The sequence below is a fragment of the Bos grunniens genome, chromosome 5, assembly GCF_055505025.1.
Source record: "Bos grunniens cultivar Pamir isolate PY7600 chromosome 5, Bosgru_T2T1.0, whole genome shotgun sequence".
Lineage (NCBI taxonomy): Eukaryota > Metazoa > Chordata > Mammalia > Artiodactyla > Bovidae > Bos > Bos grunniens.
In genome coordinates this window covers 78,536,174-78,563,093 of record NC_141169.1, presented here as the reverse complement: position 1 = coordinate 78,563,093, position 26,920 = coordinate 78,536,174, and the positions used below count along the sequence as shown (strand labels likewise).

General features: G+C 37.5%; 1 protein-coding gene across 4 annotated transcripts in view; it reads left to right on the top strand.

The window, feature by feature from the left end:
* Window positions 1–26,920, top strand: part of BICD1 (BICD cargo adaptor 1) — a 253,746-nt gene that overhangs the window by 213,038 nt on the left and 13,788 nt on the right. For 2 of the 4 annotated variants that reach the window (XM_086401423.1, XM_086401422.1), the window contains exon 7: window positions 2,235–2,442. In XM_086401423.1, coding sequence (XP_086257549.1) covers window positions 2,235–2,442 — 208 coding nt within the window. Of the gene's footprint in view, window positions 1–2,234; window positions 2,553–3,511; window positions 3,706–26,920 lie in introns of all 4 variants that reach the window. The other 2 variants (XR_015164115.1, XM_086401424.1) reach the window with 2 other exon arrangements.

Sequence of the window (26,920 nt, the reverse complement as noted above, 5' to 3'; positions counted from 1 at the left end):
ATCATATCAGCTAATCACTTAGACTTAATATGTTGTTCTTGTTTAGTTGCTAAGTTGTGTCTAACTCTTTTGCAACCCCATGGACTGTAGCCTGTCAGACTCCTCTGTCTGTGGGATTTTCCAGGCAAGAATACTGGAGTGGGTTGCCATTTCCTTCTCCAGGGAATCTTCCCATCTGAGGGACTGAATCCATGTCTCTGTATTAGCAGGCAGATTCTTTACCACTGAGCCACCAGGGAAGCCTAGACTTAATATACTGTAAATTAAATTATGATTTCTAAGATGTTATATATCACCAAATTTTTCACACTACCCAACTAATTATTTAGGCAAATGTTAGTTACTACCTCCCCCAACCAGTTTTGTTATGACGCACCTCTGTATTTTATTTTTAGACTTGAAATGATTGTTCAAAAAGTATTGATTCAAAAAAAAAAAAGTATTGATTCGATGGTTTCAAAATCTTGAGATGTTCAGTACAGTGATGCAATTCCCTTTTTGCTGTCACAATTCAGTGCCAAAACAAAAATAATTCTATATTTTATATAATGCAAATGGTGTAAAATTCACAAAGCATAACTATGGTTATGCTTTATTTTCATATTCAATAAATTACTTGCATATAGCTAATATAAATGTAAAAATAAATCCTGGGCCCTGGAATCTGTCCAGCTTCCTTTTTGTGTCAGGAGAGAAAAGGCTCAAGCTCATACTTTTTGATCGACTCTTGGAAATGACAATGAGGTGACTAAGTGCCTAAGAGACCACAGGGTATAGGAGAACTGAAGGGAACTGACTTCTTGGTCTGAGCACAGAAGAGTTTGCATACCTCTGGCCTCTATGGGGAGGTAGGGACGGAGAATGGGTTTCATGCATAATGCCTCCCTCTTTGAAAAGGAAATCAAAAAAATTTTAAAGGGACATTTAATGTCTCGATCTCCTTATATAAGAATTATTACCCCAAAATAATGTATTCTCACAGAAACTTGTTTTTTCAGGTTATTAACTTCCTACTCCATTGTATTTTTTAAAATATTGTTATCTAACCAAGTAAAATAAATCCAGGGTCCCAAAAGCCACATGTTATTTTACTAAGCCCTGATTTTTCTTATAATATTCCTACTGTGCTTCTTGACATTCAGTGTTAAAAAATAATGAGACCCACCTGGAGCTCAAATTCTTTCACTACAAAGTCTATTTTTTTTTAATGCCATAAGTCTTGTGTTAATTTCAAAGTTTATACATTTGGTAACTCCGGAAAGTCATTAACTATCTTCTGATTTGTGAAGAGTGTTTTTAGTGGGTAAAAAAACTCAGAAAAAGCTCTGAATAATTGTGTGAATAATTCTTCATTCCAAATGAACATGTGCTCACTCAGGTGTCACTTTGGTGGAAAAAAGACCACTGAGCTTATCCTCCTGGTGCAGCAGTATCAAACCTGAACAAAGTCAACTATATCTGTATCAAACCCTCTGCAAATCTTGGTCTTCTCTGACACTTATTGCTTTATCATTTGGTTGGGAAATCATTGAAAATACTCAGGTTTCTAGTTCAAGCAAATGTGCCATGTTGAAGTCAGTAGCAACTATAATCTGAACTCAAAAATATAAATAAACTACATGTTTTCTTTACAAATATTGTTATTCTTTTGTATGCTAAAGGCATAGACTATAAAGTTGTTATAACACACCTATGATGCTATGTACATTACCTGATACTTCACTGTTGGTTTTTTTGCATCATGGAGCAGCCCTTACAATAATTCTGTCTCTGGAGTTTAAGATACTGCCTATTAAGAGTGTCCCTGGTGGGCTGCCATCTATGGGGTCACACAGAGTCGGACACGACTGACACAACTTAGCAGCAGCAGCAGCAGCAGGACTTCCCTGGCCAGCCCAGTGGTTAACATTCTGTGCTTCCACTGCAGGTGGTACAGGTTCAATCCCTGGTTCCCTGGTCAGGGACCTAAGATCCTGCATGCTTCACAGCAAGGCCAAAACAAAACAAAAAGAATGCCCCCATATGTACTTCATTGTATAGATGAACTGTCAGTTATTGAACCTGCTCTGTTTTCAACTTTCTACTCTAATAGATTATTTGTATCCCATTACTTCCATTATAATGAAATTACATCCATTACTTCCAAATCCTAGTAACATTCATTACTTTCAACTGAACCCCAAATTTAATTGCACAAAGATTTTCCCCTGACCACTTTTCTGTTGTGGTTCTAGATGTGATGAATATGTCACACAGTTGGATGAGATGCAGAGACAGTTAGCAGCTGCAGAGGATGAAAAGAAGACTCTAAACACTTTGTTACAAATGGCTATCCAGCAAAAACTCGCCCTGACCCAGCGGCTGGAGGACTTAGAGTTTGACCATGAGCAGTCCCGTCGCAGCAAAGGCAAACTTGGAAAGAGCAAGATCGGCAGCCCTAAAGTAAGTGGGGAGGCATCAGTCACCGTGCCCACCATAGACACTTACCTCCTGCATAGTCAGGGCCCACAGACACCCAACATTCGGGTCAGCAGTGGCACTCAGAGGAAAAGGTATGCATGCAGCGATCTTCATAGTATGGTGCAGTGGCCAGATTTTAGTTAACTGCAAAAATTAATGTTCTCTTATTGTGGAGGATGGAGGAAGGGAAGGAAGAGAAACAGTGGGAGTGGGTGTATAAATGGGCCTTGCCATTGTTGGTTTTTCCAAATTAAAACCTTTTGATCATTGTGTTTATTTGTTTCTGTCCCCCACACCCCATCTCTTGGTTAACCATAATATACTTTTCAAGTGTCTGTTAACATTTTTGCTGTTCCTTGTATGCGTAAATATGCCTCTCCCTTACCTCCAACCTAAAAATTGGTAGATGAAAAGTGGATATTAAGAATGAAGCTATGTTTTACATGGGTGATAATTTGAACGGTAATGGTGCTATTTACCAGCTTCTCTCTAATGAGGCAAGAATATGAATGTGTTCTCTTAGGGGAACTTTTGTTCATATGCCGAAAACTGATCACCGACTGAAAGGAGATGTCTCTATTTCAGTCAAGTAGAATGGAATGTGTATAGTGTTTTTCTTAAAAGCAGGTTTTTTGTGCTTTTTCTTTTAGTATGTAAATATTGTTTAAAAAAATCACTCATAAGGTTATTAATGGCTTGATTTTATGACCTTTCTCTAGAGTCCTGGATGTTGAATTACTTACCCTGTATTTTTCAGTTAATAGTGAAATTTTATTTTAGGAGCTTTCAATTAAGAATCAAACAATATAAATATTTTCTGTTTGTGGTTCAAACTGACTAACTATAATACATCTCTTTTCCAGTATCCAGTACAATTTCCAAATAGGGTTGTATCCTGGTATGGAAACTAAACATTTAGTGAAAATCTTGATTTACTTGTTAAAAAAATTAAATGCCAATATAAATAATGTTGTCACTGGTGAGGCTTTGAAAGGTAATTAAAGTAAAACTTTTTTGTTTCCTATATGTATTTTCTTGGATCTCCTGCAAGACAATTTTCACCTTCCCTTTGTGATCAGAGCCGTCCCAGGACTTCAGGGGCTTCCTACCTACAGAATTTATTAAGAGTTCCCCCTGATCCCACCTCCACAGAGTCATTTCTTCTGAAGGGCCCCCCTTCCATGAGTGAATTCATCCAAGGGCACCGGCTCAGCAAGGAAAAAAGGTTAACCGTGGCTCCACCAGGTAAACATTTTTTCCTTGGGTGCATGTGATGCAAATGATGAGTTGAATAGACCAACTCTCCCCTTCCTTCCAGCTACTCACACCCACCCATCCACAGAGTCTAACTTTGATGATGATAAATTCCTACTGTTAAAGTAAAACACCTTTATACTTTGCTTCCGGTTTCCTTCTTTACTCAGCCAGACAGTCATTTCTTAGGCGTCTCCAGGGACTTCCCTTTTTAGCAGCCAAGGATGAAAAATGAGAGTTGGAAGGAATGGGATAGGTGAAGGGAAACTAGCAGCAGGCACAAGGCAAGACACACAGTCCTATTTGCAGTTTGGTAGCTCCTAGCAATTCTGTCTTGGTCAAATTTTGTCATTTTCTTCTGATCATTTTTAACATAATTTCAGTCAAGGGAGCCATCTTTATAAAAAGCTCTTTGGGCTGATCTCCTTTTGCAGTGACTCAGAATGTCTTCTCAATTATAGAAAATATAAAAGTAAAATCCTCTGAGGTTTTGCTCCTCAGGAACATTTAGGTCTTAATATTATTAACATTATATTATTAACATTAATATATTAACATTATATTAAGACAATGTTCTTATAGTTTGTAAGCCCTTATTGATTTGTGCTTATCAGCATGCTCACAACTTACTTTAGCTTCACTGTTTTGCATTTTTCTAATATTTTTTGTTTTTTCTCTGAAGGGCCTCATTTGAAAATATGACTTCTGGCAGATAAACATTCTTTTGGGAAATCCCTGCATATTAACTATAGGCCAAAGGTGGTGCACTTGAATTCTGTGAAACAAAATAAGCCCAAAGGCAGCTGTTATTAGCCTATCTAAGAAATGAAAAATTAAAAACTAATTCTAGTTAGTTGTCAACAGTTAGAAATTCAAGAGATTTCACCGGGACAGCTGTCTTTCTGGCCTCCCTTGAATGATCCTGGCAGCCTTAAGTCTGCATTCATGTATGTCAGCAACCTGCTGGAGCTATGTAGTGGCTGCTGCTTTTACACAGGGCAAACTGCAGTTTACCACAGGTCCCCTCACTGCCAATTACATATACCCAGCCTGCTGCACTTGTTTCTGTTGTCATCTGGCCCCTAATGTAACCTTTGAGTTTGTCACCTTTGCCACAAAAAAAAAAAAAAAAAAATTTTTTAATTACTTCAATTTTACCTTAATTCCTTTTTGGAAACCTCAGCCTTTGGACCTCTAATACTGTACTTCCCTTATCTGATTCATGAATCAGCCTGCTGATTGGGATTAAAATATATGGTGTGAAAATTTATAGCACAACTTAAACATTCTAAGAATCTTTGAGGACATAGGTAGTGTGATAAGGAGTTGGAGGAGACTAACAGCCAAAATGTTCACCTAAAATAAAAAGCCAGACTTTCCTGGAGGTTCCTCCTTTCGTGACTCTTTTGCTCTTGTTTTAGACCCCTTTGGAAGCTACCTTGAAGTATCTGTGAGTCCCAAAGTGGTCCTGATTCATCAGAACACCTAAGTTAAATAAAATCCAAAGATCTTATTATGTTCCAACTGGACCTAGTAGCATTATCTCCTAGAACTTAGAAAAGAAATTCTGTGATTAATAAGTAAATCTATTGTATTTTAATTTTTAAAGTGACATATCAATAATACTAAAATTAATAATAAATAGTAATAACAGCTATTTTCATTTTGTATATGACTACTTGATCCTTATTTACATTAATATCTATTTTATATCAGTCATTACATTGCAGAAACCACTAACAGATATCATAAATTGTTCTGTTACTATCTAGTCTTATTTTTATTTTTAAAGGTTGTATCATAAATTTTGCTTCAGATATTATCATTTCATTAATCACCACTTCCTCTCTTGTTAACCACTGAGATGGTTTTCCATTATTTGTTATAAGATGCTGTTAGAAATATCATGCATTCAACTTCTCATCTATTCCATTCTTTTCTCAAGAGTGAGATCACTGGGTTAAAAATGAACATCTTTATGTTTTTTGCTCTATTTTGATGTTCTGATGTGATGTCCAAAAGGGTATATCAATGTACTGAAAGTCTTACATTTCCCCCATTTTCACACATTCTGAATCTTTCTGCTACTGCTAGTCAGAATACATGAATGAGAATACTATTACGTGGCCTGAAATTCTTTAGTTTTGAATAATGAGAAAATGCCATAGACCTTAGAAATGATTGCTATATACAAGATGAGATATAAATAATGTGGAATTCAGAATCATCACTAGGCCAGAAAAGCATTTTAATTACAACTTAGCACATTGATAAAACTTATATTTTAACCATTTATTTGAAGTTAAAGTAATAAAAGTATGAAGGAAGTAAATCTGTTATTATAGCCTGAAGATTTTTCAATCTTATAAGATGTATCATGGAACCAACCAGATTAGTCCTTAATAAATTCTTAGATCAACCCAGCAACATTTTCTAAAAGGTTCTGTTTAAATAAATAGAAACTGATTAGCCATGTACACCAAACTCTACCTTCTAAAAATATTTGCATTATTGACAATATATATTTTTGCTAGACTAAACTATATTGGATAAGGCATATTAAACATTATTTACAATGTTTTCACTATATAAAATGTTTCATTAAGCTGAGGGAGGGGAAGTGTGCCATTTATATCCAATCCTATGTTCTATGCAAGAATATCTTAAACCTATGGAAAGTAATAGGTTTTATGAGTATTTTTTATTCTTGAGTTTAATATAAGTTATTGATTATTATAGATTTACTTGCTGGTAACAATCTATATTCATCATTTTAAAAGAACGATTTCCTGTTAATTTATCAGAATTTTTTGATAGGCATTGTTTTCTAAAATGTATTTTTAATGTTTTCTACAATGTATTTTTTAGTTTATTTTTTAGGTGATTTTAATTATTCTAGTAAGTCTATAAACAGATTGTTTCTATTGAGAATCATTGAAGAAATTAAATCAATGTAAATGATATTAGTCTAATTTGTTTTGGATTCTTTTGGTTGAGGAATTGCAAGACATATAAATCTAATGTAAATTTTAAAATAAAACATAGAATATTATTTATCATATATAGAATATTTACAAATATATTTCATTTCTATGATATGGTTAGCAGAAAACCCCATCTTCTTCAAGGCACAATTTCTCAATTTCTGGGAAATCAGTTCTAGAATAGGGCATTAATTTTCAAAATTAGTAGACTGTTTTGTGCTAATTTATTAGTACATTGTTCTGATTGATTTCTAATATTAGTAAAACTTTGTGGAGGAAAATTCTGGCTATGGCTCAGCCTCTGCTACCTCAGCTCTAGAATCTAGAGTTTCTGGCCATGACTTACTGACTTTCTTTCTCCTGACTTATCCTTATCCAGCATAAAAACTTCAACATCCTCCCCTCATGTAGCTTTGAAGAACTTGAATCAAAGGGTTCCCTTCTGATATCAACAAGTTTGCAATCAGACAGCAGATAGTATATCTGCATAATATTAGTGGTTATTTTGTAGCCAACATTTCATCTCAATGCCTTCACTGCTGCTGCTGCTGCTGCTAAGTCGCTTCAGTCGTGTCCGACTCTGTGCGACCCCATTGACGGCAGCCCACCAGGCTCCCCCGTCCCTGGGATTCTCCAGGCAAGAACACTGGAGTGGGTTGCCATTTCTTTCTCCAATCCATGAAAATGAAAAGTGAAAGGGAAGTCGCTCAGTTGTGTCCGACTCTTAGCGACCCCATGGACTACAGCCTACCAGGCTCCTCCATCCATGGGATTTTCCAGGCAAGAGTACTGGAGTGGGGTGCCAATGCCTTCACTACCTAGGTCTATATAATTAATAGAAACTTACAATTTAATCAATAATTAAAATCAATCTACCAGAGTATATGAAGGGAATCTATTCAGATCATAGGCCAGAGATGTTATTTCTGTGGTAAAGACCTAACTGCATCATTTGTACAAGTGAATTAGGTTCCTGGACCCAATTGCAATGTGAGCAGGGGGAGAAGGGAATGCTTCAGCACACCAAGCAGTTCTTTGATATCAGCTGGTTGCCATAGGATTCAACTCAATTCTGACACTATCTACCTGGAGATGGCATCCAATTCCACACACTGAGGACTCAATCTGACAAGATTGCCCCATACCATCATCCCCACTTCTTAAGCCAATCAAAAGCCTGGGCTATTTATTACCTGTGTCTCCGACCCACCACTATAGATTGGGGTTCCCATGACCCCTCTTTAGACTCCAGATGCCAGTCCAAAGTCCAGGTTGTTTGCTTAGTTCTGAAGTCTAAAGTCTAAAGTCAAAAGTCTAAAGTCAAATAAGTAATGACTGACTATAAACCAAAGGTTCCCACGACTCCTGTTCAGTTTCAGTTAATTTGCTACTTCCTCAATCACTGGTTTATTATTAAAAAAAAAACAAAAAAAAAGTAACTCAGGAACAGCCAGACAGAAGAAATTTGTAGGGCAAGAAACAGGGAAAAGTGCCACAGTTTGCCTACTCTTCCAGCCTGACACTCCTCCCGTAATCTCCATGTGTTCACCAACCCAGAAGTTCTATGAACCTGTTAAGATTTCTATGGCAGCTTCATTTCAGAAGCATCAAACTCATGGCCCTTTGATTGATTCAACCTTCAGGGGTTGAAACAGAAAGTTCCAACTCTCTAATTCTGTGGTTGGTTCCCCTGGCAACCAGCCTCCACCCTTAGGCGGGGTCTTAAAGTCATCTCATTAACACAACAAGAGACACTGTTGTCATTCTTAGCACTTAAGCTAAGAGCCAGGAATCCTGGAGGAAGACCAAATATACGTTTCTTATAAATCATAGTATCGCAACAGGATAAATAAGAAATCTGAAACTTGAAAAAGCAAGCTTTCTTCTTGAAGTAATAGCCTGAGCAGTTTGCTCTTCATGAACTTGTGTTTTCCCTGTAGAAGCTTTTTCTCTTGAATGTTCTGCTTCCTGGTGTCATTTCAGTTCCTCTGTTCCTCCCTACTTCACTCTTTTCCTTCCTCCTCGCTCTCTGAAACCATTACTGAACTAATGTGAAAGAATGGTTTTGAAACCTGAAATTTTTCTATGGTATTTTAGATCTTACAATTTTTAAAGCTCATAGAAATATATTAACCTTAGTATGTACTCACTCCTTCAGTACCAAACATGCTACTAAACATGTTCATTAGTAAAAATTGCCTTTACATTTCCCTACATTCAAATAGTAAATATGTATGTGTTTGTTGTATTGCAAAGCCTATATTCTTAAATATGTAGCCAAATCACATTTCTTTCATTAACTCATTTTCTCATTCACTTGTTTGTCAAAATTTAGCAAAGTATATTGTGCACCTACTATGTGTCAGGCACTTTTTTTTGCTTTTGGTATAATCCATGGTATTGCAAAGAGTTGGACCTGACTGAGTGATTTTCATTTACTTACTTATGTATAATGTGAAAGTGTTAGTTGCTTAGTCACGTCTGACTCTTTGCAACCCCATGGACGGTATCCTGTTGGGCTCCTCACTCCATGGGATTCTCCAGGCAAGAATACTGGGTTGCTATTTCCTTCTCCAGGGGATCTTCCCAACCCAGTGATATTCAAGTAAAACATCACCTCTGTTCTCCCCTTTAAGGGGAGGTAGACAGGCAAATAAATAATGATATTAGTAAATGTTCCTGGTAAATAGAAAGATTGGGGTGATGAGGAAATCCTGCCTGAAGAAATGCAAGTACTGGTCATGAAAGGTAACTGTAGACCTTAATAGGCAGAAGGCAGAGGTGCAGGTGTGGGTAAAGAGAAAAGCCTTAAAGGAGATCAGCTTGCACAAAGGCTGATGAATTAGGGGCTAGAAACTGGATCAGGACTTGGGAGTGATGGGAATGACTCTAGGAAGGCAGACAGGGACTTGAAAGTAGAGGGCCAGGTTAGTGAGAGTAGACATTATTCCAAGGGCACAGATAGGTTTTCAGAAGAGGAGAAGATTTTTAGTTTTATAAGTCTAAATAGTGTATTTAGTCTCCACCTGACAGCGAGGTGGAGAATGGATTAGATGTGGGTAATGTTAACCGATGCTAGGAAAGATTGAAGGCAGGAGGAGAAGGGGACAACAGAGGATAAGATGGTTGGATGGCATCACTGATGTGATCGACATGAGTTTTAGTAGGCTCCAGGAGTTGGTGATGGACAGGAAAACCTGGCATGCTGAAGTCCATGGAGTTGCAAAGAATTGGACATGACTAAGTGACTGAACTGACTGACTGAATGTTACCCAAAAAACTGGGTTCTCCTCTTGATGGGTGTCAAGCCAAAACACAACTGAAACCATATAACTCAGATTGGGACTTGAACCCATGGTCTTTTAACTGATATCACACTTAATCTCAGGACTTAATGAAACTCAGTTTCTTGATGTCCCATCACAGAAAGAATTCAGCAAGAGGCAAAGAGATAGGTAAGAAATGGATTTATTTAGCGAGAAATACACTCCACAGAGTGTGGGCCATCTCAGAAGGCAAGAGCAGCCCCTGAGTATGGAGTGGTTAGTGTTTTTATGGGCTGGGTAATTTCATAGGCTAATGACTGGAAGGATTATTCCAACTATTTCGGGGAAGGGGCAGGTTTTTCCAGGAGTTGGGTCACTGTCCACTGTTTTGCCTTTGATGATCAGCCTCAGAACTGTGATGGTGCTGGTGGGTGTGTCATTTAGCATATGCTAGTGTACTCAGTTCAGTTCAGTTGCTCAGTCCTATCTGACTCTTTGTGACCCCATGGACTGCAGGACTCCATGCTTCGCTGTCCATCACCAGCTCCCAGCTCTTGCTCAGAGTCAAGTCCATTGAGTCCGTGATGTCATCCAACCATCTAATACCTCTGTTGTCCCCTACTGCCTTCAGTCTTTACCAGCATCAGGGTCTTTTCCAGTGAGTTAGTTCTTCACATCAGGTGGCCAAAGTATTGGAGCTTCAGCTTCAGCATCAGTCCTTCCAATGAATATTCAGGACTGATTTCCTTTACTATTGCCTGGTTTGATATCCTTGCAATCTCAAGAGTCTTCTCCAACACCACAGTTCAAAAGCATCAATTCTTCCACGCTCAGCTTTCTTTGTGGTCCAACTCTCACATCCATACATGACTACTGGAAAAACCATAGCCTTGACTAGATGGAATTTTGTCAGCAAAGTAATGTCTCTGCTTTTCATGTCTATGCTGTCTAGGTTGGTCATAGCTTTACTTCCAAGGAGCAAGCGACTTTTAATTTCATGGCTACAGTCACTACAGCAGTGATTCTAGAGCCCAACAAAATTAAGTCTGTCACTATTTCCATTGTTTCCCATCTATTTGCCATGAAGTGATGGGACCAGATGAAATTATCTTCATTTTTTGAATGTTGAGATTTAAGCCAGCTTTTTCACTCTCTACTTTTACTTTCATCAAGAGGTTTTTTAATTCCTCTTCTCTTTCTGCCATAAGGGTGGTGTCATCTGCATATCTGAGGTTATTGATATTCCTCCCTGCAATCTTGATTCTAGCTTGTGCTTCATCCAGCCCAGCATTTCACATGATGTACTCTTCATATGTTAAATAAGCAGGGTGACAAAATGCAGTCTTGATGTACTCCTCTCTCAATTTGGAACCAGTCCATTGTTCCATGTCCATTCTAACTGTTGCTTCTTGACCTGCATACAGATTTCTCAGGAGGCAGGTAAGGTGGTCTGGTATTCCCATCTCCCAAAGAATTTTCCACAGTTTGTAGTGATCCACACAGTCAAAAGCTTTGGCATAGTCAATAAGCAGAAGTAGATGTTTTTCTGGAACTCTCTTGCTTTTTCAATGAACCAGCAGATGTTGGCAATTTGATCTATGGTTCCTCTGCCTTTTCTAAATCCAGCTTGTACATCTGGAAGTTCTCAGTTCATGTACTGTTGAAGCCTGGCTTGTAGAATTTTGAGCATTACTTTGTTAACATGTGAAATGAGTGCAATTGTGCAGTAGTTTGAGCATTCTTTGGCATTGTCTTTCTTTGGGATTGGAATGAAAATGGACTTTTTGCAGTCCTATGGCCACGGCTGAGTTTTCCAAATTTGCTGGCATATTGAGTGCAGCACTTTCATAGCATCATCTTTTAGGATTTGAAATAGCTCAGCCGGAATTCCATCACCTCCACTAGCTTTGTTCATTGTGATGCTTCCTAAGGCCTCCTTGACTTCACCTTCCAGGATGTCTGGTTCTAGGTGAGTGATCACACCATCATGGTTATCTGGGTCATGATGATCGTTTTGTATAGTTCTTCTGAGTATTCTTGCCACCTCTTCTTAATATTTTCTGCATCTGTTAGGTCCATATGATTTCTGTCCTTTATTGTACCATTTTTGCATGAAATGTTATTTTGGTATCTCTAATTTTCTTGAAGAGATCTCTAGTCTTTCCCATTCTAGTGTTTTCCTCTATTTCATTACATTGATCACTGAGGAAGGCTTTCTTATCTCTCCTTGCTATTCTTTGGAACTCTGCTTTCAAATGGATATATCTTTCCTTTTCTCCTTTGCCTTTTGCGTCTTTTCTCCTCAGCTATGTAAAGCTTCCTTGGACAACCATTTTGCCTTTTTGCATTTCTTTTTCTTGGGAATGATCTTGATCACTGGCCTCCTGTACAATGACACAAACCTCCATCCATAGTTCTTCAGGCACTCTGTCTATCAGATCTAATCCCTTGAATCTATTTGTCTCTTCCACTGTATAATCAATCGTAAGGGATTTGATTTAGGTCACACCTGAATGGTCTAGTGGTTTTCCCTACTTTCTTCAATTTAAGTCTGAATTTTGCAGTAAGGAGTTCATGATCTGAGCCACAGTCAACTCCCAGTCTTGTTTTTGCTGACTGAATAGAGCTTCTCCATCTTTGGCTGCAAAGAATATAATCAATCTTATTTCAGTATTGACCATCTGTGATATCCATGTGTAGAGTCTTCTCTTGTGCTGTTGGAAGAGGGTGTTTGCTATGATCAGTGTGGTCTCTTGGCAAAACTCTATTAGCCTTACTTCATTTTGTACTCCGAGGCCAAACTTGCCTGTTATTCCAGGTTATCTCTTGACTTCCTACTTTTGCATTCCAGTCCCCTGTGATGAAAAGGACATCTTTTTTGGGTGTTAGTTCTAGAAGGTCTTGTAGGTCTTCATAGAACTCTTCAACTTCAGCTTCTTCAGCATTAGTGGTTGGGGCATAGACTTGGATTACTGTGTTATTGAATGGTTTGCCTTGGAAACAAACAGAAATCATTCTGTTGTTTTTGAGCTTGCACCCAAGTACTGCATTTCAGACTCGTTTGTTGACTACAAAGGCTACTCTGTTTCTTCTAAGGGATTCTCGCCCATGATAGTAGATATAATGGTCATCTGAATTAAATTCGCCCATTCCAGTCAATTTTAATTCACTGATTCCTAACATGTCAGTGTTCACTCTTGCGATCTCCTGTTTGACCATTTCCAACTTACCTTGATTCATGGCCCTTACATTCCAGGTTCTTATACAATATTGTTCTTTACAGCATTGGACTTTACTTCCATCACCAGTCACATCCACACCTGGGTGTTGTTTTTGCTTTGGCTCCGTACTTTCATTCTTTCTGGAGTTATTTCTCCACTCTTTTTCAGTAGCATATTGGGCACCTCCTGACTTGGGGAGCTCATCTTTCAGTGTCATATCTTTCTGCCTTTTCATACTGTTCATGGGGTTCTCACAGCAAAAATACTGAAGTGGTTTGCCGTTTCCTTCTCCAGTGGACCACACTTTGTCGTAACTCCCCACCATGACCTGTCCATTTTGGGTGGCCTTCCACGGCGTGGCTCATAGTTTCATTGATTTAGACAAGGCTGTGAGTGTCCAGGAGTCTCCAGCAGAGGCGTGGGTCAATAGTGGCCTGCTGTAGGGTCAGGGGCACTGACTACAACAGTGCATATACAAATCCTTTTGAAGGAGGATGCCATTACCTTCATTATCCCTTCCATAGTTTGGCCTGAGGCCAAACAACAGAGGGAACACAGCCCTGCCCATCAGCAGAAAATTGGATTAAAGATTTACTGAGCATGACCCCGCCCATCAGAACAAGACCCACTTCCTCCCACAGTCAGTCTCTCCCATCAGGAATCTTCTATAAGTCTCTTACCATATCCATCAGAGGGCTAATGTATTACAATGAGCATAAAATGTGACTAAATTCCACTGGAAGTCGAATCTTTTGCCACCTTGGACCTTGTTAGTTCTAACCGGTTTTCTTCATGTCCCCAGTCCATTCTGAAGGAGATCAGCCCTGGGATATCTTTGGAAGGAATGATGCTAAAGCTGAAACTCCAGTACTTTGGCCACCTCATGCGAAGAGTTGACTCATTGGAAAAGACTCTGATGCTGGGAGGGATTGGGGGCAGGAGGAGAAGGGGACGACAGAGGATGAGATGGCTGGATGGCATCACTGACTCGATGGACGTGGGTCTGAGTGAACTCCGGGAGTTGGTGATGGACAGGGAGGCCTGGCGTGCTGCGATTCATGGGGTCACAAAGAGTCGGACACGACTGAGCGACTGAACTGAACTGAACTGAACTGATGGCTATGTTTTTTTAAAGGTTGTACCCTGCCCCCTTCCCTCTTGTTTTACAACCAAATCAAAGATTGGGGGAAGGAAAGATTTATTACTTGCAGCAAGTAAGAATACTAGGGATCTTGCCCAAAGCAGTGTCTCCCCGAACAGTAAAATTGAGAAAATTTTAAGTATAAGTGTATTCATGAAGGGGTTTGATTGAGTCCAAGCTATAGCTGGTTGAAGTCAGGAGGGTCAGAAAAAGGTCAACATCATCATTCCTTAGGTTCTAGTTGATCTGGTGGTTGAGTGCCCCAGGCTGATCTTTACACAGATTTGGGAGTGTCCTTACTTCTCTTGCTTGATAACAGGCAATGTTTCTGCCTGTTGACACAGAACTGGGAGTGTCCTTACTTCTCTTGCTTGATAACAGGCAATGTTTCTGCATTCTTTAGTTCTCTTAAAATGTTAATTACCGAGACTTGTTCAGGCCTGGCTTAGATCACAAAATGGCTTAGGGCAAAAATGGTTTCTCTTCTGTCAAGAAAGCTGTCTTGGTTCTCTTTCTCTTCAACCCTCTTGCCCTAACTGCTTACAGCAATACCTGAGATAAAGAAGCAACTACAGAGTCTAATGAAATGTGAGATGAGAGGTGGCAGAGACTCAGAAAGGAGACTGTGAGGAATATGAATGTTTGTAAGTGTCTGAAATCAGAGAGATTCAACTCTATGCTTAAGCCAGAGTGTCCTGTGTGCATGCAACCGACTCTAACTGCGCCTTCATCCTCTCATGGTTTGTCTGTGGAAGGAGCTTGGCTAATGCTAATTGAACTGACTTCCTGAACTAACAGCCTCACTGGTTTTTTGCCTAAAGTTGTGTTTATTCCCTATAGAGGCTTCTCCATTTTTGTCTGTTCCACTTCCCCATATAGTTTCTTTGTTCACAGGATTCATTTCTTGAAATAGCAGGAGTGAACAGCATTGTGTTGAAACCTGTAACCTTTTAGGGTTGTATCTGCTTTTAACACAGCTTCTGCAGTTTTCCCTCCAGAGGAAAGCTTGGGCATTTTCTCATGCTAGAGCGCGTTGCCCTTAGTTTGGAATCTGCTGAAACAAAAATTAATTTAAAAATGCTAATTCACAAAATTATCAACCATATGTTTAAAAATACATTTTTGTATCTTGCTCCAATGTAATATGCAATCAAAAATTTGTTCAGATTTCCAGATTTTAGTGAATCTTCTATGCTTGTTGTTGTTGTTCAGTCCCTAAGTTGTGTCCAACTCTTTGCGACCCCATGGACTGCCCCATGGACTGCAGCATGCCAGGCCCCCCTGTCCCTCACCATCTCCCAGAATTCACCCAAGTTCATGTCCACTGAATTGGTGATGCTATCCAACCATCTCATCCTCTGCCTCCTTCTTCTCCTTTTGCCTTCAATCTTTCCCAGCTTTAGTGTCTTGTCCAATGAGTCAGCTGTTTGCATCAGGTGGCCAAAGTAGTGGAGCTTCAGCATTATTCCTTCCAGTGAGTATTCAGGATTGATTTCCCTTACAATTGACTAGTTTGATGTCCTTGCTGTCCGAGGGACTCTCAAGAGTCTTCTCCAGAACCACAATTCAAAAGCATCGATTCTTCAGTGCTCAGCCCTCTTTATGGTCCAACTGTCACATCCGTACTTGACTAATGAAAAGACCATAGCTTTGACTATATGGACATTTGTTGGCGAAGTGATGTCTTTGCTTTTTAATACACTGTCTAGGTTTTTCACAGCCTTCCTTCTAAGAAGCAAGCATCTTCTAATTTCATGGCTGCAGTCACCATCCACAGTGGTTTTGGAGCCCAAGAAGAGAAAATCTGTCACTGCTCTCACTTTTCCCCCTTCTTATTTGCCATGAAGTGATGGGACCAGATGCCATGATCATAGTTTTTTAATGTTGAGTTTTAAGCCAGCTTTTTCACTTGCCTCCTTCACCAAGGAATCATGTATGCTACAAGAGTATTTTCTCTCTTCTTCTGGGTTAGCTCTGATTCATTGCACAGTGGAAATGTGCACATCATCGAATTTCAATTCTTTCAGTATTTCTTCAAGTAGCAATTCCATTTTTGCAAGAAATTTTTCAGTATAGAATGGTCTTGGGTTGGAATGTGCAAAGAATGTCATTGGAGAAATATATCTCATCTTTAGATTCTGTCCATCTATGTGATGACAGATGTTGTTGTTTAGTTGCTAAATTGTGTTCAACTCTTTTGCAGCCCCATGAACTATAGCCTGCCAGACTCCTCTGTCCATGGGACTCTCCCAGGCAAGAATACTGGGGTGGGTTCCCATTTCCTTCTCCAGGGAATCTTCCTGACCCAGGGATCAAACCCATGTCTCCTGCATTGGCAGGCAGATTCTTTACCACTGAGCCACTAGGGAAGCCCATAATGACAGATACCTAATGGAAAACCGAAAAATATAAGAAATTATTTCATCTTTCTCAAATAGCTCTGTATTTGCATTGTTTAAATAAGTCTCAAATATCCTCCAGTTTAGCTGAATGTTTTGATTTTCATCCAGATAACTAGTTTCATATAAAAATATTTTGGAATTTTAGGATTTTTTTTTTCCCTTCTTTTTCTTGCAAAGAGTTTAAGCTAGATGTATCTTTTATACCAGTTTTGAAATTGTGTGCATAAATGCACAAAATTTTTAAGTTTTCTGATCCCTTGCCTCCACTGGGTCAAATTAGCTGCTTAGCCCTCTATGCCTCACTACAGATTAACACAAAGTTTGTATTAAAAACAAATTCCTTTATAAGTCTGTAAGCTTTTGGGCAGAAACCTTGTCTCTTTTAACCCCCAGAATCTTCCACTGTACCTAGCACATAGTAGGCCCTCAATTTGTTGGATAATTGGTAATTAATCCAAATTTTCTACAGTATCTCAAAATATACAGCTTTATTGTGGTTTATCATCTCTACATGTAATTCTTCATGTACAGAAATATAGTACATTTCAGATGTGGTTTAAAGTAGGTGATGTAATAAAGATCTATATAACAGTTGCATTAGGAAAATTTTCAAATGAGTTATTCATTTCTCTTACTGTTTAATTTAGGCAGCATATGTATCATTTAAAGGTTCTTGATTTGGTTGTTTTAATATATTATGCCTGAAAATCAAGGCAGTTATAAGAAAATACTCACTTTTTTTGGCCATGCCCCACAGCATGTGGGATCTTAGTTCACTGACCAGGGATTGAACCTATGCCCCCTGCAGTGGAAGCACAGTGTCTTAACCACTGGACTGTCAAGGAATTCCCTGAAAATATTCATTTTACAGAGCAAAAATGTATGAACCCATGTAATACACACCAGAAGGCTATGTATAAATACATAGGCTTTCCTTACTTATTACTTTCTTTTATTCCATTTTATGTTTTATATTTTTCAAGTATATTTTTCAATAGAAAATGGTTATTCAAAATTGAAAAGGTATAATTACAAAAGAGTATACAAATAGAAAGTAGTTTTCTCTGCCACAACTGTGCCCAGCCAAACTTGGGTATCCTCTCAGAAACATTCTGCGCATATACAAGCAAATATATGTAAATATATGCATATATAATCACATATATGTATTTTATATATGCATTACAATAACATTGGCACAACCACAAACATCATTATGTATACTATTGTTTTTCACTTAATCTATCTTGGCTTCTTTCTCCTTTCATATTACTATTCATCTTTTTTTTATTTTTAACTAGATGTCTGGAGGAGAAGGAAGATATGCTTGAACCCTTTAAGAAAGTTTGAAATGTCTTTATGTGTAGAATTGAAATACATCTTGCCAAACAATAAAATGACAGCTACAAGAATGTTTCACATTCTAGACCAAAGCTATTCAATTTTAATAATGTGGTAGCCATGTGAGAAAAAGGAAAAAGAAACAGATAAACTTAATTTTAATAATATATTTTATTTAACACAGTATGTCCATAATACTGTGATTGTAACATGGAATAAGTAGAAGCAATTATTAATGAGATTTTGCATCTGTTCTTCTGACTCAGTCTTTGAAATGCAGTGTGTATTTTGCACTGACAGCACATCTCAATCTGAACTAGCCATATTTCAAGTGCCCAATAGCCAGATTTGGCTAGTAGCTTCTGTATTAGACATTGCAGTTATAGACCTTACTTACCAATGGCTCCAACTAGATGTAATTTCTACACTGAAATCTAATCACTAACATCTAATTTTCAAATAAGATTTAAGGTATCACGTTTTGATTTTCTTTTAAAATGAAATATTGGGACAAATGTTTGTTGTTACTAATTGATTCTGCTTTATTTGTCTCTGGTAGCAATATTCTTTCAAATAGATACGTATTAAATGTTTGTGTACCCTTCTCTGTACATCTCCTTTGTTTACTAGGTGTCCTTGTCATTAAGAATTTAATTCCTATTGTTTAGATATCCTAGGAAACCCTACTTTTAAATATTATTGAAATAGTAAAAACAGCTTAATTTGTGTGTGTGTATGTAATCAAGCTTGTAAAAAGTCTATGTTATTTATTCAAAGCAAGGAGTGCCTGGAAAATATTTCCTGCCAATTTTAAATGGCAGCATTTAATTCATATTTAGACTGAAAACACATCAGACTTTTCCAAGGTGTATTCCATGTGTCTTCCTATTTCCAGGATAAAAGAGAAGATAAAGACAATACTAAGTAAACCATTCCATGGTACAAATTGGAGCCACTCAATAAATAATGAATGATGAACGGAACATTTGATGATCACAGTTCTAGCAGCATCTTTGTTTTATTTTTGGGTTTTGTCTTCTACTACCTCCTCTGTCAGGTACACTATCCAGAACTTGTGTATTCTTAAAAGATTGCATATCCAAAACCTAAGCATCGTAAGCAAAATAAGTTATGATAAAATGATGGCATAACTTAATTACTGAGGATCAACATGAAAACCTAACACTGTAATAGGAATGTACCTATTAAATTAGATCATACTTTCAATCCATGTTGACTCTTTTAATATAACTGTCATATAAGTCTTTTAGTATAATTATGCTTTACAGCCTTCTAAGTTTTATTAATATTTTAATAAATCCATGGAAATTTAAATTTTTTAATTAAAATCCTCAAGGGAAAATAACTACAATCTTTCTCTAATATATCCATTAAGTGAAAAAAAATATACTTATTTGACATTTCTAATTATTACATATTTAGGGCAAAAGTGATCACATTATGCTTGTGTCCGCCAGAATTCACCCATGTGGTGTGAAGAGAGAAGCCTCCAGAAGGGGGCTAAGTCTGGAGGAATAATGGGGAGGCACAGGTGGGCTGAGACACACGGAAGGCCCATGACATTGTAGGTGATTATCCCTCCTTGACCCTGCCCAAATGATACTTCTGGCTCACTACAAAGTATCGTCAGGCAGGTAGGAAACTCCAAAGAGATAAGCACCTAGGTCTGCAAGCAGACTCACAGAAGTGACCAACCTCTGCCACCGAAGGACAGACTTGTCCAGATACTGAATATTAAAACTGCACATTATCTCACCACCTTCTACTATGCACGTTCCTCACCTGTAAATCAGAGAACAGCTTTTGTTCTACCAGACTACAATCAATTACTTACCTACAGCAGTTAACCCTTGGTTTCTTTGGTATCCTTTGCACCAGGGAGTCATGTGTATAACTGTCTGCCAGTGGCAGGCCCTGCCTTCAGATCCCAAAGCCCTCCATAGGCAAAGAAAATGTACAATACTCCATTGTGATGGCCAGTAAGGCCTCCCCCTCATTGTATTCCCAGGAAAATGGCCATCAGCTATGCTATGCTCCTCACACTATTTAATCCAACTTGCTGGCATCAGATATTGAATTCTACTGTTTGTCCTCACTGTAACTACATGTAACCACTCTATTATAAAAATGCTCTGATTATGAGCATTCCCTGGGATGTCATATTCAAACTGCAGTTTTCAAAAGGATGTCTTTTACCTACAAGAAGTACTAAGGAAAACATAATTTTAAAAGACACAGTGGATACCCAGGAAAGCTAATCTTAATTAACAACTGCAGGCTGTCCTTTACATTTATGAGGATACGTGAACAGCTACAGTGAAGGAATAGTGAGGGAGCTCTCTCAACTCTGAGTCTCTCTGATTCAGTGAATACAAATTTTCTTTCCATGACTGGGACTGGGTCTTATTGTGTACAATCCATGTTTTTAATATATTAAAATATCTCAGTACCAGATAGTGTAGTTTTCATCAAGAAAAAGTAAAATTCCCATTATCTAATAATGCAAACTTTTTTTGGTACAATTTAAAGTGTCTAAGTGTTATAATCTGAGTCTACAAGGCACGAGATTCAGAATTAATTCAGAATTAATGCTGAATTCTTGAAGAGTGGTAACATTTTGCTTTCTTTCCCAAAACATATGAGATTCTGTTTCTAAAAGTATATCTATATTGTTACACTGGCTACAGGGCCACTGACTTAACTGAGAAATCCTTCTCTGGTACTCATCAGCATGGCAGCCATCAGACTCTTCTGAGGCACATTAGCAGTCTGGGGAGTGGCCTTTGTGCACGCTAAACCTGGTTCCAGCGGCTCCCTGAGAGCCACTGTGAGCAAGTCGGGCAGGGTCTGAAGGAGCAGCTTAATTCTGGCTGAGAGCATGGTGCAAACGATAAGCAGTTCTGATGTTCACAAAAAGCCTACACTTGGTACTTCCTTTGTTTTAAATTATGTAATATAGTTCCTTACACTTACTAAATTTAGATTACTTAAAGGAACTTAGGCATTGAACTCATACAGCTAATCAACCAGAAAGATTCACAGTGCACTGTATTCGTTGTACAACAGTGAAACACCCTGCCACCCTCTTGTTTTGCTCTTGCATAGCTGTATGTGCCTTCTTTCACACATCCTTCTCTTTAGCCATCTGCTGATGCTTGTTTGGTTTTCTTGGCTGTTTCCCAGTGTATTATGCATAAAAGGTATGAGAGAACAACAAAAAAAAGCACAAAACGGTTGACTTTATTGCTTTCTATTGTTTACTAAAAAAGTAAATGTAAAGTTATAAAGATATCATATAACCATTAATTTCATAGTCACCTCTCAGCCAAAAAAGAAGTCATTGGTATACTCTCCATATCACAAATTTAAAGTTTTTGTAAACTGTACATATAAGAGCCAAATTTGTTTTGGCTATGCTCATTACTAGAGTATAGATGTCCTCTTTTCTTTCTTTCTTTTTTTTTTTTTTGGTATATACATTATTTTTATGTCACTTCAGTGTGTCCAATTCACAAATCAAGTGTTCTTTAGGGGGACTGCTTCCTGAGCTGAGCTTCTCATGTAACCTCCATTGTCAGTGAATGTTCTTGAAAGATGGGCTAGGTTAGATTGTTACTCTTAAACTAATTATTTAAAAGAAACTTTGATAACTTCAAATATTTGCATTTATATGGTTTAAAATTTTATATGAAATTATATGCATTTACTTTGCAGGATAATGGTTTAGAGCAGGACAGTTGTTTTAATGAAACCTGCTTTTGGTGGATATATAATTGGTACATTTTTTAGTTTAAGGATATATGCTTTCCTCATGTTAAGGACGTTTTGCTGCTCCGATGCTGTTCATCTAGTCCATTTTTGCTCTAAATTGAGTTTCACCTCCTAGTCCTTCATCGCACTTAAGATTTTGTCTTATTAACAATGGAAAATCAGCCTATGATCAGTTTGAGTCATAAGAACTGAAATTAGAAATTTAGGGTAGGAATAGATACCCAATGTGGATGTTGTTTAATTCATCTTAAATACCTATTCTGACTTTCCAGGAAGTCCCAGCTCTACCACTATTGGTAGGATTCTGTAAAACAAACAAACAAACAAAAAGTATAGTATAGTCATTTACTCTGAGTAGGTGTTTATGGAATAAGCCATTATGATCCGAGAATCAGTTAAACATAAATTTTTTTCTCTTTTTATGCACTACTTGACATCAAAAGCAAAAAGAGGTAAGTTGGCTATAAACCTGAGTGAACCTTATTTTCTTTAATAGATTTATTTCTGAAAGAGCTTTGCTTCAATTTTCTACAAATCAAGTACTTTTACATTAGGAAGCTTGCTATTGTAGATCTTTAATCTTTTCTTTGAAAGCTGAATAAGCACCTTCTGTAAACTTGGGTTTTAAAAATATTTAATATTTAAACATACTGCTTTTCCTTTAACCAAGTTATACATATGGTTTAATTTTCTTGTGAGGAACTTTGGTTTAGTTTTGGGGTTTCTGGGTTGTCCCCCTCCTCAAATATGGAGGATTACATGTTATAAGTAGTTCTTCTTTACTTAAAAAAAAAAAAAAAAAAAAAAAGCCAAGAAACAACTGATATTGGTGAAAATCTATAATTTTCTTATTCATTGCTTTACAGAAGAGGATGCCCTGAACCTCTCAGAATATTTTCTAGTGTGATTTGTGTGTGTGTGTGTGTTATTTTTTTTAATTAATTTATTTTTTGTTGAAGGATAATTGCTTTACAGAATTTTGCTGTTTTCTGTCAAACCTCAACATGAATCAGCCATAGGTATACATATATCCCTTCCCTTTTGAAACTCCCTCCCATCTCCTTCCCCATCCCACCCCTCTAGGTTGATACAGAACCCCTATTTTTTTGAAATGACTATAAAATAAGAAAATCAAACACATTTTACTGAGTGGTGTCTCATATATTTTTCTTGTTTGGGATATATTTTCACTTGATTTTTTAGTGGGCTCTTGTTTGTAGTTTAACTTATTTCTCTCATTTCTTTTTGATGATGAATTAATTCTGACATTTCAAAGGAATAGATGGTCTTCATCTGATACATGCTGTTATTGAGATTGTTTAATGAGAACAGACCATCACACCATCCTGAGTTAACTTTGTACCAGCTGACACTGTTCTTGAGAAGGTCATTTCTGAACAAAGTTATTTTCTAAAAGGTACTTAATTGATGTAAGAATCTGGAAGCAAAATGTACTTTTACCTCTTGGTGCCACTGTATTTAATTACCCTCTTCCCCTTTATCTTCCATGTCTTCCTACATAGGCTCATGCTCATGGTTTAATTGTAAGTTATTCAGAAGCAGAAAGTTGACAATACCGCAGGGCATTTTTATATTTCTCTTTTTCAAGGTTCAAAATAAATATAGATTTATTAATACTGCTTTGTTTTATCAGCTAGTCATGTGATATTCCTCAGGACAGCAAGTGGAAAGCTGTGTGAAAGTTTTTGTCTACTCTATAATCACTGAAATGCCTATAAATGTTCCCTGTCTTTAGCAAATCATGCTCTGATTCTGTATTGTTGAAGACAATTTTAATGCTTGTCCCCTAAGCATGATAACCTATGCACAGTTGTCATTTATATGAAGGCAGAGCCAGATGTTTTAAAGAGTCATATGTTTTTAAAGATCATATTTTTTCATTGTCTATACTGAAATATTTTTACGTGTTTCAACAATTCTGCTTTTTTCCCTGGAAATTTTTAATGAATAATGATTGTCTCTAACTATAATAAGGGTATAAACAAATAAGGGGATTTGCTATGTTAAACACTGATGTAAAGTTAAGGCTGAAGTGACTGGTGACATAAATTGTAGACTACACTCCTGAGTAGCCGGAAACTATGTAATTGTTTTATTTGTGGGTACTTCCAGAGAAATTCATGTGATATATTTGGCAAAAAGGGATGAGATAGCCAACTCTATGTGTTTGATTATAAAATGTTAAAAGCTGTTCACAGCTATCCATTTTTACTAGTGCTGATGTACCATTAAGTTCATCATTGGATTTTTTAAAGTATTTCAACTTTTCCTATCTACTGTTTATATTCATGTAAATGTTTCTATCTCACGCTCTCATTATTTTTCTTTATATAATGTTTCTATCTTAATTTTTTCTTAAATTCTCTACTGGATATGTCTGTTTTTTCAGTTTATGTGTATAGGCATCCATAGGACTACTTAAGTGTTCAAGTTACTACTACAAGAAGAATGTATTTTGATGCTTTTTCCCATTTACTTTTCTGTTTATTCACTAACACACTATTACTCATTTCATAGATTTAGTGAGGAATAATTTAGTATCGATGTTATTTGACCTATTTTATATAATAGCAATTATAATTTCAAGATTTATACATCAAAGTCTTAAAATTTATTAAAGAATCATTAATCACCTAATATCACTAAACTAGCATTAAAATCTTTGTTGGAGAGTATTTTCTCTTTCCTATTCCTTTTGTTAGGAGGATGTTATGATGATGACAGGAAAGTCTAAATTGTACTCTTTCTTTCTCAAGTCAACCCATCACACAATGACATTGATAATGTAACTAATAAACAAATCTAGTGATCCTTTAGGGAAGGCAAAGTCAGTATATTAGCAGGTATTCTGCATCACATGCAAATTCTCAAAGTAAAGGACTGTGGGAAAACAAAGAATTATAAGGCAGGGTCTTCTTTGTCAACTGCATAGCATGACTGAAGAATTCAGATACACTGCAAGGAAAACAGTGTTCAAAAGCTGAAGACAATGAGATAAGTACTATTGGAGTTTAGAGGAAGCAGACACTTCCTTCTGGGGTGGTCAGGAGTAAAAACTGAAACTTGTTAGTTCTGAACAGTCCAAGAGAAGAAAAGAGCATTTTAGATGAATGTAATAAAAGGAGCAAAGACTTGCTGAAATGATTTTATCATACGGTCTATTTTGGCCTTTTAATTTCTGTTTTAATGGCAGTGACTTTGTTTCTTGAAACTGAAAATCTCAAGGTCATCTTGACTTCTCCTTTTGGCCCCTCGTGTGTTATTCGATGACCAGTTCTTACCCATGGGCCCTGGGCTTCATGCTTTCACAAACATCCTCTCACCTGATCTGCAGGATTGATATTTAATGTCCTCACTTAACAGAAAAGCTGAGGCTAGGACTGAATTCACTTCTTCAATGTCCCTCACCTACTGGTTTGTGGAGCAGGGAGTCTAAACATTAAGATCTCTCTGATGGACCTACATCTTATGCTGATACAGAGGAAAGTTGAAGAGCACAGAAGAGAAAGAATAAAGAGGAAGGCAAAGAGACCATAAAAAAAAATTGCTGCAGAAGCATCGCTGGGCAATGGAAGGAAATTGTGATGTACCCATTATCCAGTCCCGTGGATTACTGTGTAAAACCCTCATTTAAGAGCTGAGTATGTGCATAAGTATATCAGTAATTAATTGTGAAGAACACCTTTGTGCTATTATCCACAAATATTCAGAGTTCCTGAGTTGGGAGACTAAAAACATACGATATGCAAGTTTTATGTCTCTACCTTGGTACACAATGCATAAAAATTTGTATTTTTTACCAACTCAAATTTCACATTCTATCATCAATTTTGTTTTCTCCAGGACTGATTTGATCACTTTAACTTCACTCTACTTTGATTTTTGCTAAAAAGAAAGTCAGCTGAAATTGGAGTATGGATTTTCATTTAGAATTTGTGCTTGTGTATATCTTTTCCTGTGAGTTTCCTTGAATTAAAAAATATTTATTTCAACCCTTCACCTGCTTAGAGTTGAGAAGAATCAAGGTCATGACTGTCACATTTTCTAACTTGAGAGGAAAAATAAAAGGAAGAGGAAGTTGATATGGTAGATGACAGAATAGGACCTAAGAGATGCACCAGGTAGGAAGAAGTAAAACTTATTAGAAATTAACATAAAGTTAAAAGTATATAAAATATTGCATTGGAATTCCTGACACTGTAAGTACAGAATGGAGGAGGTATGACCTGACAGCACCATCTTCAAACAAAGTAAGCTCATGTGAAGTTGGCAGTCTGATGTTGCTGCCCAAAAAATGTCATGCAGGCTTCTGTTTTGTTTTGTTTTTAAATAGAATCAGAATGTCTCAGGTGAGGCAGGATGCTGCCACACCAGTCAAGCTGTTACATCTTACTGTGCATGGTTTCCTCTCTGAGCACCTCAGTTTTAGAAGATTGTACACAACCTGGAGCATGGTCAGAGAGCAAAGAGGAGGGTATCGGAGGTTATGTCCTCTGAGGAAGAACTTGAATTATTTAGCCTGAGGAAAACTCAGGAGATAGAAATCATTCCAGGGGAAAGTATGAAGCATCTGACACAGTGTATGGTCATGAGGGAAGGAGATGTGGTATTGAAAATACCTCATGAAATGGCAAGGATGCATTAATTCTCAAGTCAGGAAAACCAGGCACTGGAGTGCAGGCCATTCTGTAGGAAACTGCCAGCCACAAGCAGCTGCTGCTCTGCCCCCGTCAGAGTATCCTGGCTGTGGGAAGCCACCCCTGAAGCTGCACAATGTCCTTACCAACTCCTCTCACTGCCATCTGAGGCACACATGGGGCCGAAAACATAGAGGTGTTCCTAGCCTCCTTCGTCGAGAGGCCCTCCCAAACAGTCAGTGGGCTCATGGACTCCCAAAGGTATTGACTTTTAGAAAATTGGTTGGTGTTCTAAACTGCATGAAAGAGTTTAAAAATGGTAGATACCTCAAGGAAAACCATATGACAAGACTTTCCTTCCTGCCAATGAAATTCGCCACTTTCAGCCACCTCTTTATAGA